The sequence below is a fragment of the Pelophylax lessonae genome, assembly GCF_965119305.1.
Source record: "Pelophylax lessonae genome assembly, chromosome: 8".
Classification (NCBI taxonomy): Eukaryota; Metazoa; Chordata; class Amphibia; order Anura; family Ranidae; genus Pelophylax; species Pelophylax lessonae.
In genome coordinates, this window is record NC_138775.1 from 158616517 (window position 1) to 158630298 (window position 13782).

The 13782-nt window shown below is 45.0% G+C and overlaps 1 protein-coding gene across 1 annotated transcript in view; it reads left to right on the top strand.

The window, feature by feature from the left end:
* The window catches only part of LOC309562208 (uncharacterized protein), a gene marked incomplete at its 5' end in the record, with an annotated part of 1875955 nt that overhangs the window by 100717 nt on the left and 1761456 nt on the right, over positions 1-13782 (top strand). The window contains one exon of the mRNA XM_082266327.1: positions 3649-3822. Within this exon, the coding sequence (XP_082122453.1) occupies positions 3649-3822 (174 nt within the window). The remainder of the gene's footprint in view (positions 1-3648; positions 3823-13782) is intronic.

Here is a 13782-nt window from a genome sequence, read left to right on the forward strand (position 1 = left end):
CGCTTGGTACACCGACCTGGTCAGGGTTGACGCAGACGCCCCCTGGAGACTTCCTCTCATGGAGGATCTACTATCTCAGGGGCCAATCTTCCATCCTGCTTTACAGTCACTGGCTTTGATGGCTTGGCTGTTGAAAGCCAGGTGCTGAAGGACAGGGGTTTGTCTGCTTCAGTGATTCCCACTCTGATGAAAGCAAGGAAGGCAACTTCCAGGAAGATTTATCATCATATGTGGAAGTTGTACATTGCGTGATGTGAGTCCCTTGGGACCCACCCTCGCTCGTATTCGGTGGCTCGGATCTTGGCTTTCCTTCAACGGGGAGTTGATCAAAAGTTGGCCTTGAATACTATCAAGGGTCAGGTCTCAGCCTTGGCTGTTTTCTTCCAGAGGCCATTGGCTGCCCATTCCCTGGTGCATAGCTTCATCCAGGAAGTGTGACACTTGGTACCCCCGGTGCAACCTCCGCTACCACCACGGGACCTTAATTTGGTGCTGTCGGTTCTCCAGAGGCCTCCCTTGGAGAATATTTGGGAGGCTCCCCTGCTTACCTTGTCTCAGAAGGTGCCAAGGCTTTTTTGGTGGCTATCACTTCTGTGCGCAGGGTGTCGGAACTAGCGGCTGTCCTGTCGTTCACCCTATCTGGTGGTTCACGAGGACAAGGTGGTGCTTCGGCCGGATCCGTCTTTCCTGCCGATGGTGGTTTCCAGTTTTCACTTGAATGAGGACATTGTGTTACCTTCCTTGTGCTCTAAGCCTAAACATCCTAAGGAATTTGCTCTGCATACCCTGTGTATGGGTGTATTTGACATCTACGAGTCTTTTTGCTCGTCTGACTCGCTCTTTGTGCTCACGGATGGCCCAAAGAAAGGGCTGCCTGCGTCTGCTGCAACTATTTTCAGATTGATCAGACAGACAGTGGTGCAGGCTTATTCCATTAAGGGCCAGGTTCCACCTTTCCCTGTCAAGGTGCACTCTACTCGGGCGCATAGTGCTTCCTGGGCTTTTCGCCATCAGGCATCTGTGCTTCAGGTGTGCAAGGCGGCGACCTGGTCATCTGTTCACCCCTTTACCAAATTTTATAAGGTGGATGTGATGGCATCTGCAGATGCCTCCTTTGGCTGCAAGGTTTTTCAGGCTGCAGTTTAGGGGGCCCCTTGGCCTTCCTTGAGAGTCTTTTTCTGTTTGTTTTTAGGTGGACCTCATCTGGTTGTTCTGATGAGTCCTGTGTTGCCTGGTTGGCCATGCTGGCCTTAGGGACTGTTTTTTTTTTGTTCTGCTGTTCCTATCCCTCATCTGGGTACTGCTTTGGGACGTCCCTACTGATATGCATCAGAGGACTGCGTCCGTCAATGATTGATAGAGAAAACTGGATTTTTGACTTACCGTAAAATCCTTTTCTCTTAGGTTCATTGACGGATGCAGTACCTGCCCCTCTAATTTTTTGAGTGGGTTGGTGTACTTTTCTCTGAAATTGATACAAAACTGACATCCTATGCATTGATACAAAACTGACATCCTATGCAGGAAGAGAGAGGGTATACCCCCAGGGACTGCCCATAGGCATAGCCAGAAATTCTTTCTGCCTAGTGTCCTACTCCTGTAGGGGGTGGTATTACCCTACTGATAAGCATCAGAGGACTGCGTCCGTCAATGAACCTAAGAGAAAAGGATTTTAGGGTATGTCAAAAATACAGTTTTTTGGCAAGAATTGTATTTTAGGAGGGCAGATTTGTATGGGATGAAAGCTTTCAAGGATTTTGTTTTATGCCACAGTTGCTGAAGAGCACTGCTGTCTCCTGAGATATCTTATGTCATCAGATTGCCAAGGATGTAATGGTCAGGGCCTGATTCTATGTGTAGAGAGAGCAGCAAATGCATCCAAGAAAGCCTAAAAAAGAAAATGAATGCAGCCATCACATCTTGGAATTGGTAAGCTGCAATATAATAAATGTTGCCTTTTGGGTTCAATACTGCATTAAAGAATAATTATGTGTTCATTAATTTGTAATGAATGTATTGGTTTTAAGGGGGAGTGTATATATACAATTATATTGTAAATGTGGATTTGATATGAGGATTTTTGAGGTCCAGGATGTAATATCCTAAAGTTTTGTTTGATGAAAATGTAAAGGGCATAAAATTGCAAAACATTTGCAGAGCACTTCCTACACATTTTTAGATCATGTGGTGGTACAGATTTTACAAATGATTGCGGTTTGTGCTTTACATAGGTACATAATTCACATACAGCCAGTGGTGGGATTCAGCCGGTTCGCTCCGTTTCCATAGAACCGGTTACTAACTTTCTGCAAGTTCGCAGAACCGGCTGATCCCTCTGCGCGTCTAAGGACGTGCAGTACAATTGGGAATGTCCTGCGCTCGGACCGCGCAGCCGCAGACGTGGCGGCCGGGGAGCAGAGCAGTGCGCCCGACCCGCCCATTCTGTGACAATAGCGAATGAAAATTCGCTATTGTCACATGGATCCTCCTCCTGGCCAATCAGAGAGCGGGTCCTCCCACTTCCTGATTGGCCGAAAGGCAAACCCTGTGCCATTGGACGAGGAGGCAGGAGGACTGAGGACTCAGAGACGCGGGGAGGCGGGACTGAAGAGAAGCTGCGTGACCGTCCGTAAGGTAAGTGCATGGGTCTTGCGGGGGGATCGCTGGCACTCTGCATTTATTGGGGGCAATGCTGTGGAGCTCTGCAATTATTGGGGGCAATGCTGTGGCGCTCTGCAGTCATTGGAGGGCAATGCTGTTGGCACCCTCTGCAATCATTGGGGGCAATGCTGTGGGCGCTCTGCAATTATTGGGGGCAATGCTGTGGGCGCTCTGAAATCATTGGGGGCAATGCTGTGGGCACTCTGCAATTATTGGGGGCAATGCTGTGGCGCTCTGCAATTATTGGGGGCAATGCTGTGGTGCTCTGCAATTATTGGGGGAAATGCTGTGGCACTCTGCAATCATTGGGGGCGTGCTGTGGCACTCTGCAATCATTGGGGGCGTGCTGTGGCACTCTGCAATGATTGGGGGCAATGCTGTGGGCACTCTGCAATCATTGGGGGCAATGCTGTGGGCACTCTACAATGGTCATTGGGGGCAATGCTGTGGGCACTCTGCAATGGTCATTGGGGGCAATGCTGTGGGCACTCTGCAATGATCATTGGGGGCAATGCTGTGGGCACTATACAATCATTGGGGGCAGTGCTGTGGGCACTCTGCAATGATTGGGGGCAATGCTGTGGGCACTCTGCAATGATTGGGGGCAATGCTGTGGCACTCTGCAATGATTGGGGCAATGCTGTGGCACTCTGCAATGATTGAGGGCAATGCTGTGGCACTCTGCAATCATTGGGGGCAATGCTGTGGTCACTGTGCATTGAAAGGGGGCACACTGGTCACTGTGCTTAGAAAGGGGGGCATGCTGGTCACTGTGCATTGAAAGGGGGGCATGCTGGTCACTGTGCATTGAAAGGGGGCACGCTGGTCATTCTGAATTAAAAGGGGGCACGCTGGTCACTGTGCTGGGAAAGTCGGAACTGGTTACTAAAATTTTTGAATCCCACCACTGCATACAGCCTACCTTCATAATGCCTTCCATGTGTTGCATTTGTCTTTTCATTATTTATTTGTTTTTTGTTTTTTTAGGTAATTCCTGTGCAAAACCTCCAAAAATTGAAGACGGAAGAGCTAAAGATGATAGAAGTGAATACAAACATCGTGAACGTGCTGAATATGAATGTTCTAAGGGGTATAAGTTGTCTCAAACTGAATCTGCATCATGCTATTTTGGAAACTGGAGGGAAGTTCCACAGTGTATATGTAAGTAATACATATTCTGATTCCTGCAAAGACAAGAAAATTATAAATGTACTGTATATAACAAGCATTAGACTGAGATGAGCAAACTTCTTCAGTATCTCTGCTGAAAATAAACCCGATCATTTTGCTATAGGAAAATCTGCCACAATTCAAACATTTCTCAAACTAGGGCTTTCATACAGTATTTTTGGATAACCTGAGAAAAAAAATTCCATATTAGGTTCCCATTCTTTTTTTTTTTTTTTTTTACTTATTCCTGAGCTAAATTTGAGTAAAAAAAAATATTTTCTAGGAAAAAACAACCAAGTATACAACTTACCTGCAATAATGCACATCCCATGTCCTGCAGACTGATGGTTCCTGTAGAAATCCCCCTCACTAGGGACTTGTTTTCAAAGAAGTTTTGCATTCTTTTAAAAAAATGCAAAGAATTGTAAGCTACCACCTTTATTTACATATGGACTAATTGTAATTATGCCTACGCCTGTAATTACCAACACCACTTCTTGATCATAGTCAAGAGCAAAAATTGGGATGTTTGTTGACATACAGTACTTACTGTAATTTTCCTTTCCTGAATCCTCCTCATTTCAGATCCACCCCTCTGAGCACTCCAGGAATACTTCTAGCTAGCTTATAAATTAAAACTGGGTCCTTCACCCAAGCCTCATAATGAAAACGAGGGAATTCCTAGGCTGACATGAGGATTCAAGAAAGGAAAAAAAGTGGGGGATAAGAAAAACACCCAGAAGAACTGCTGAAAAAGGAATTAAATGGTTAACAGCTATAGAAATTACTATAAAACCAAATGTCTCTGATGCGGCCAAGCAAACATTAACTCTGTAAAAATGAATGAAGGTATTCATTATGCAACAACAATCCATTTTGTAGGCAACCTCCATTGAGACATTTGCATATAATGCCCACAAGGCCTCCACTCCTCTTGCTGAATGCACTCTGACCTGTGAAGGAGCAGAAAGGCCCAAGGACTTGTAAGCAGTCTGACTGGTCCTGACAATCCAAGAAGAAATGATTCTAGGAGGAACTGCCAACCCACTCTTCTTCCTCTTCGGCACAAATGTTGTAAGAATAAAGTTCCACTTGAAATTAAATGGAGTCAAATCCTTGGGTAGAAAAGCTGGAACTAGCCTCAGAACAACTCTATCTTGAAGAAAGTTACAGTACAAACAGCCTAACTAATAACAAACTATATACAATATACTGTATACAAAAATTAGGAACAATGAAAAGCAGGGAAAACGGAGGTGCAGAAAGCAGATGGGAAGGGGGATCCAAAACTGGGATTAGAAACAAGATATAGCGGGTACAAGGCAGCAGGTTACAGGGTATAGCATTTGGGGCAGGAGCAGGATATTATCCACGCCCCCATCTTCCATCCCACTCCTGTTATGACACCAATCAACACTCAGCGTAGGCACATACACACTAAAGAACTAGCCACCGCACGTGCGAATACGCAAACGTGAACACGTCAAACTGCGCAACAGTCATAATAGTTCCAGTGCGCATGCGCATCATAAACCAAAATAAGAATACAAAGGAATAGGGTGAAAAAAGAGGAAGAAAAAGGAGAAAAGGAAATTGCAAAGCAGAAGACAAAAAATATAATCACCAAATAAACATTAAAGGAACATATTCGATTTCAAGAAAAGGGAGAGGAGCCCCTCACCAAGGGGGCCCACACAGAGACACCCTATTTCTCAGCCAATAGTAAAGTCTGATCACAGTGGTCATGTGCTGGCCACGTGTTCCGATCATCGTTTGAAACTATACACCATAACTTACAACTTCATAATAATAAACAATGAAGAAAAGTTTGGCCCCAAGTGCCACGATCTCAGCTCCACCGCCCTGAATACGAAAAGCCCATATTGATAAAAAAGAGGGTTAAAGTTCCAGAAATACCATACATGGGACCATCATGTATAATTGATTGTACTTCTAATCCATCCAGCTACCACTAAAGAAGCTCACAAAATATATTTACAATACAGTGTATATTCACCCCTTATATCCATATGATGGATATGAACTAATCAATATTGGCCACATAATTATATATTTAGTAAATCTAACAGAACAGCTATACAAACAATTATATAGTGTATAATCAGCCCTCAAAAATTCCACTCGCCTGCTCGCATTTTGCGAGTGGATTGATGAGCAGGGCGAGTAAGAACAGGGCTTTACTGTAGGGGGAATATGCAGCTCCTCCTTTAAGCCTGCTCCACCTGTCACAAGGCTGTGTGTGTGTGTTTCATAGCCCAGTGAGCAGCTCCCCCCCCTCCAGGAATGGGAGAGGCTGCATCTGCTCTGCTTTCTCCTGCCCCCCCCCCCCTCTCTCTCTCTCCCTATGCCCGCCCACACACTCACTGCAGCCCGTGTGTGTGTGAAGATGTGTGGGCAGGAACCTTTCATTAGCAGCCAGGAGCTACATGGTGAACATCTCTGACTGAGTGAGTAAGATGAGCAGACTTACTCCTCCCTACCCTGTCATCTTCCTCTCTGTCCCTGTCATCTTCCTTTCACTCTTTCTGTCACCCCCTCTCTTTCTCTGTGTTTCACCCCCTCTCTTTCTCTGTGTTTCACCCCCTCTCTTTCTCTGTGTTTCACCCCCTCTCTTTCTCTGTGTTTCACCCCCTCTCTTTCTCTTTCACCCCCTCTCTTTCTCTCTGTTTCACCCCCTCTCTCTCTCCCTGTCACCCCATCTCTATCTCTGTAGAATGGAGATTCATCAAAAAACTTTAGGTCTTTCTGACTAAAATTTCAGTAGCGCAGGGATGGTGGTAACCATTCATACAATAGGTTCAATTGAATCACTGCGGGTGCTGATGTACCACAATGAAAATATAATAAACCAAACAATTATAAATCTAAACTTCACAGACAAGTAAATGCATAAGATGAATGCATAAATAAAATAAAATAGAATCAATAAGAGTCCATCAAAAGTCCATTAACCACTTTACCACCGGAGGATTTTGCTGTCTTACGTCCAGGCCACTTTTCGGCACTGTGCGACTTTAACTGACAAATGCGCGGTCATGCAATGCCGTACCCAAACGAAATTTACGTCCTTTTTTTCCCACAAACAGAGCTTTCTTTTGATGGTATTTGATCACCTCTGCGCTTTTTATTTTTTGTGATATTAATAAAAAAATTCAAAAGTTTTGAAATAACAATATTTTTCTACTTTGACAGTTAAAAAAATATCCAATATATTCAATTTTTGTCATATATTTAGGCCAAAATGTATTTAGCTACATGTCTTTGACAAAAAAATTGTCAATGAGCGTATTTTTCACCGCTTTAAGAACAGAAGATTTTACCCCCTTCCTGACCAGGCCATATTTTGCGATTCGGCACTGCATTACTTTTAACAGACAATTGCGCGGTCGTGCGATGCTGTACCCAAATTAAATTTATGTCCTTTTTTCCCACAAATAGAGCTTTCTTTTGGTGGTATTTGATCACCTGTGCAATTTTTACTTTTTGCGCTATATACAAAAAAGGGAGACAATTTTGAAAAAATAACAACATTTTTCACATTTTTTTTTATATGAAATTCCCCCAAAAAAATGTAAAAATCATTTTTTTTTTACCTTTTTTTGCCAATTTGTTTTCTGCTACATATTTTTGGTAAAAAAAAAATCGCAATAAGCGTATTTTCATTGGTTTACGCAAAAGTTATCGCAGCTACTATCTACAGGAAATTTATCTCATTTTTATTGTTTTTTTTTTTAACTAGTAATGGCGGCGATCTGCGTTTTTTTTTTTTTTTTAGCGGGACTGTGACATTGCAGCGGACAGATCGGACCCTTGACTGACATTTTTGACACTTTTGGGGGTACCAGTGACATTACTACATTAATCAGTGCTATAAATATGCACTGTTACTGTAAAAATTACACTGGCAGGGAAGGGGTTAATTTTTATTGGTGATCAAGGGGTTAATGTATGCCTGGTGCTTACTGACGTGTGTGGGGGGAGGGGACTGTGTGACACAGGAACAGATCGCAGGTTCAGCTATGTTGAATCCTGCAATCTGACCCTGCCTGTCACTTAGGAGATCCGCCCGCTTTGTTTACACAGGCGGGCGGATTTCCACACTCGATCCCCGACAATCGGGTAAGAGCCGCTCCTCCCCTGGCCCGATTCCCGCTGTAACTGAATACAGCGGGAGCGAGCCTCCAGCGGCACGCACGTGCCGCCCACAAGGGGAGGAGTCCAGCGACGTAGGTCTACGTCGCTGGACGGAATCAAGCCACTTTGCCACAGTAGCACCAATGTGAAGTACATGGAGCAGGAGGAAACTGTTCATCCATAAAGGGTCACTAGTGTAGGTTTATAGGGAACACCCTTGCTTGCCACCACCAATGTGCCGGGAGTAATACAGCTGGATTTTAGACTCACCAGAAATAGATGCCTCCCCACTTTCATGGAACAGGCACATATAGCATGTGATACAATAATGGTTCCTCCGATCCAGATCCCCTGATATACTGCCGACAACTCCTCTCAACCAGTGTATATGGATGACAAAAGCAGAAAGCCTCCAATAGCGTGATACCGTTTCAAACATAAAATTTATTCATAAAACTTCAAATATCACACTCACTTTTGGCAGATTGCTTTGCACATTAAAGAAATATATAAAACTCCAAGAATGGGGCTCAGGAGACACTGGTAACCGCCTATGGTTCCACACTGGGTAGATTAGTCACTCGGGGCTCCTCTCCCTTGTTGCTAGTAAACAATGTGGACGCCGTATGGGCGTATGTTCCATGAAAGTGGAAAGGCATATATTTCTGGTGAGTCTAAAATCCAGCTATATTACTTCCGGCACATTGGTGGTGGCAAGCAAGGGTGTTCCCTATAAACCTACACTAGTGACCCTTTATGGATAAACAGTTTCCTCCTGCTCCATGTACTTCAAGTTTAATGGACTTTTGATGGACTCTTATTGATACTATTTTATTTTATTTATGCATTCATCTTATGCATTTACTTGTCTGTGAAGTTTAGATTTATAATTGTTTGGTTTATTATATTTTCATTGTGGTACATCAGCACCTGCAGTGATTCAATTGAACCTATTGTATGAATGGTAAGAAGTTACCACCATCCCTGCGCTACTGAAATTTTAGTCAGAAAGACCTAGAGTTTTTTTCATGAATTTCAATTCTACATATTAACTATTAAGTAGCAGCATTTGTGATATTGATTTATCTATATTTCCTGGCTCTGTGTCATGCCATCATACTACGGGTCAACTCCGCCCCTCTGACCCCCATAGGGCATCCCTGAAATAGCATAAAAGGCAGGCAGTACCTGGTGGAGGCATTCTTTTTTTCGTCCTTGCTCCGGACACCTTAAAAAAAAAAAAAAAGTTACCCTTCCTTGTGGCCTTCCCAGGTTCAGCCTCTCTCCTGGGTAAGAAGACCCCCTCTTATGGGCTGTAAATCTCCCTCGATGGTGGGTTCCCCTTGGTGCTGGGGGTAAGTTACATTGCAGTATAAATTGCTGCATTTCATACTGATACCATTAATTGACAGTCAAAACTGACACAGATGCCGTATTTCAGTGGAGGTTATTTCCTCGCTGTTACAGTATAAATGATAATATGAAGCTGGCTGGCAATTTTTTTTTGCTGTATTTTTCTCCCCTTAAACATGCTTGCTGACTCTTGTAGTTCACTAGAGATGGTGGTTTTGCATTCTCCAGTGTGGGGGGAGGGGGCCAGCCCAGGCTTCCTCTGATCACCTTGGAGCTTTTGGTTAATCAGTGGAGGCAGTCTGCAGGTGCAGCTGGCTTCCTTTTCCTCTGTGGCCAATACACTGTGTGTAACTGGGTCTCTGCTGCCCTCACTGTGAGTACATGCACATCCTGGTCTACTTTGCCTGTGTTGAAGCTTGGGGTATTTTTGTCTAAAGTTGCCGCCTGCCTCATAGCACTGAAGATTTTTTTGGGAAGGAATGCGTTTTTGTTTTTCTTTATCTTTTCTTGGAAAAAAAAAAAGAGAGCAATGTATGTGGCCAGGACGGAATACATTTTCGTCAGTTGATCACTCTGAATGGACCTGATCGAGTGTGGAGCCACAGTGTTGTGGGGATGAATGTAAACTAGCACCCTGCAACTTTGATTTTAATTCCACAGGAGATCACATACTGAAATATTGACACGGCTGTGAATGCTGTCACTTGGCGAATGCTTCACATCATCTTATCACTAATTTGGAGGGTATGTCAGCAATACCTTAAGGAGGTAGTCCAAGGATCTTCCTCTCATTATGCTTCGCGCAATGAGGGGCTGGGAGGATACGTTGCCAGGAAGGAGAATGTATCTATGCCTTAATGGGGTAGTCAGAGGTTCTCCTATCCACTATTTGTAGCCACAAAGTTATTGTGAACACTGGATGTAGTTACCATTCCCAAGTGTTTGCATATAGCTTGCGCTGCTTTACAATACTGTTGCTACCTGCTGCAGAGACAACAACAAGGTTACTTCTGTTTGTGGGTGACAGACAACAGCATAAACTGGCACTTTGTGCAGCCAGTGGCTATCCTATTGGTCCTTATTGCTTAGAGCAGATAAGGTTCTCCATGAGTGGAGGAGAAAGGGCTCTGGTTGGGAAGCTTGTGTTAAGTTTTCTCAGTTTCAGGTAAAGTCTTGTTTGCCTGGCTCTTGGGGATCGCCCAGGACTACAGCATCAGAGTTGCCTTAGTTGAGCTAGCCTATGACCACACCACACCACCCTGTATGTACTTGATCTCAGAAGCTAAGCAGGTTTAGACCTGGTTAGTGGATGAATGGGGGACCACCTGGGAACACTGAGTTCTGTACAGCAGCACATATGCCTCTTAACCAGAAGAGGGTAGTAATACTGATAATGGTGCACTTAGCTTCTCTAGGGTTCTGAGTAAAGCTGCCCTAGTGCTGTGGGGGACAGTTCACCACTCTAAGTCCATGGGGGCCCTTGCATGTTCTGCTTTCTGAGGCTTTGTAAAGTCTAACAGCCATAAGCATGCTTCCTCAAAGCAGAGGCAACAGGGGGTTTGTGGTTTCAGAAGCCTTGGCGCCCCGGATGTTTTGGGGCTGCATTTCCCATGATGCTCATGCACTCTGAAGTGTAGTTGGGCATTGTGGGAGGTGTGGTTCTGGGGTGCCGAGGTTCGCTATCACTGCTCTAGAGCTATGCTCAGATGCAGGTTTTAAAAAGAAAGCAGTGTACAATGTTTGCATTACCACCCATACCCTGGAAGACCTTTTTAAATATTTGAGGATCAATGATCGCTAATGTTCTCATCCCTGCAGCAGTTTCCTGCTTCCTTACCATAGCTCCCATGCTCCACCAATCTGTCAACAGTTTTAAGGCGTGATTTTTGGCTCAGGGCATTCTTTTGATGCGGATGCAAAGGTGAAGCATGAATATTTATTCCCTCTCTTGGGTCACAAATGTCAGATGGCCTTTGGATTAATCTTAGTGCTAAGCACATGCAGGTATTTATGAAGGTTCCTGTCTTTATGAGAGAATCCTGGAAAACCATTATTCTGTTGGTAAGGAAGGGAGGCTGGTACCCTTTTCTGGACTTAGCAAACGCTAGTCTACATATTCCTATAGTCTGGGTTCAGTTTTTTTCTAGCAGACGATGACTTGACCTATGTCATGGTATGTTTTTTGGTTGGCATTCTCCCCAGAATCCTCTTGATGGTACTATCAATCTTTATGGCATTTATTTCCTCAAGTGATATTTTGCGGATAAGTGACATTTTGCAGATAGCGAAGTAGGGGTGCTGCTGCTAAGTAACGTTTTAGCCTGCAGGACTCTCTAGATCTTGGAGTATCTTGTTAATTTTTAGTAGATTCAAATCCAGTCTACTTAAGTCCTGGATCGCTGTTCATTGCAAGCAAAGGTCATGTCCATCCTTCTGGGTCCAGGTATGTTTTTGGTCACGGCCCCTGCCCCAGAACCCTTCTGGAGGCCCCCGCCCCAGAACCCTTCTGGAGGTACTATCTATCCTTAGGGCATTCGTTTCCTCAGTGATATCCTGCTTAGAGCGACGTAGGAGCACTGATGCTAGTTAACGCCTTAGCCTGCAGGACTCTCGAGAGCTTTCATCTTGTCAAGTTTTAATAGAATTGAACTCAGTCTACTTACTCCTAGATAGCTGTTCAGTGCTAGTTAAGGTCATGCCCATCTTTCTGGGGCCTGGGATCCTGAGCATTATGTGGACTATATCCTGGTGTTGGCTAACTCCAGGGATTTTCTCATATACAAGATTACAAGATACAAGATTTTCCTGTGAAGAGAGAAGATTGATCGAGTCTGTGCGGGGACCAAGGGGATTAGGTTCTCAAAGGAAATCGCGGTTCGTCGAGGCATGAGTTTTTTTTAGGTCTCCTAACGGCCTGTGTCCCGGCAGTGCCTTGGGCACGGTGGCACAGGAGAAGGTTTCAGTTCTGCCTTCTAAGCCAGTGGCACCGTGGTTCTCTCAGCCAGAGGTTCCAGTTTCCTTGCTTAGTTTCCAACAACCTTCTGTGGTGGACCAAGAGGAGCAACCTCTCCCTGGGCGGCCCGTCAGCCCTGGAGACTGGATCATGATTACTTCGGATGCCAGTCTCCAGAGTTGGGGGGCGCATTGCCTACAACTGAAAGTGCAGGGAGTGTGGGACCAGAGTTTGCCATGTTCCTCGAATCTCCTAGAACTAACAGCGGCCAGGGAGGCGCTGAAGACGTTTTTGCCCGTAATCCAAGGCAGGAGAGTCAGACTTCTCATGGACAATACAACGGCAGTATCGTACATTGTGAAACAAGGGGGGACAGGAAGTCTGCAACCTCTCCAGGTAACTGCGGAGATCTTCTCCTTGGCCGAAGCCCACTTGTTGGACTGTTCAGCATCCTGTCTCCCGGACCCTCAGAATACCCTAGCAGACCAGTTGAGCAGGAACTTCGTAAACTACACAGGATGGATGCAAAATCCGAAATATTTGTCGAGCAATGGGGGTTCCCGAGATAGACTTAATGGCGACACAGTTTTTTCCCACTTCTTCTGCCTGCAAGCTCTGGCCCAGGATTCTGTCTATCAGAAGTGGGGCTTCAAGCAGGTCTACCTATTTCCACCAATTACTCTGATCCTCAAATCATTGGTGAAAATCATGGAGGAGGGAGTACCCGCTATTGTGATAGCTCTATTCGGGCCGAGGAGGCCATGGTTTCCCCTTCTTTGTCGTCTGGCGGTGTGTCCTCCAATAAGGCTCCCTCAGGTCAGGGACCTTCTCATCTGCAACGGCCACACTCACCCCAACTCGGCCTGTCTGGCCTTGACTGCATGGAATTTGAGAGGAGCAAGCTCCAGAACCCAAATCTTTCTGACTCAGTAATGTCCACCATTCTGTCATCCAGGAAAGAATCTACTAAAGGCCACTTATTATGGAGTGTGGCAGAGGTTCGAGGCTTTCTCAGTCCAACAGGGATTTTCTTTCCGTTTCCCCTCAGTGGTGAATATATTGGATTTTCTGCAATACGGCCTCGACTCGGGACTAAGCTTCAACATGCTTAAAGTACAAATTTCAGCACTTTTGGCCCTTAGCAATACCTCATGGTCAAAGGAGTCTCTAATAGTTGGATTCCTCCGTGCGGCAATCAAGATATACCCACCTATTCGTCCTTTTCTTTCCAAGGTGGGATTTACTGTTAGCATTAACGGGGTTGCTAAACAGACCTTTTTTCCCCAGATTTGGACAGTCCGTTATGGTACCTGACATTAAAGACGGTTTTCTTGACAGTTTTGGTCTCAGCCAGATGAGGCTCAGACACTGCGGCCTTATCCTACAAAGAGCCTTTCTGCACCTTCCTTCAGGACCGCGTAGTGTTACAACCTTCTCCGAAGTCCTTTCCTAAAGTCTCGTCGGAATTTCATTTTAATTGGGAATCGGTT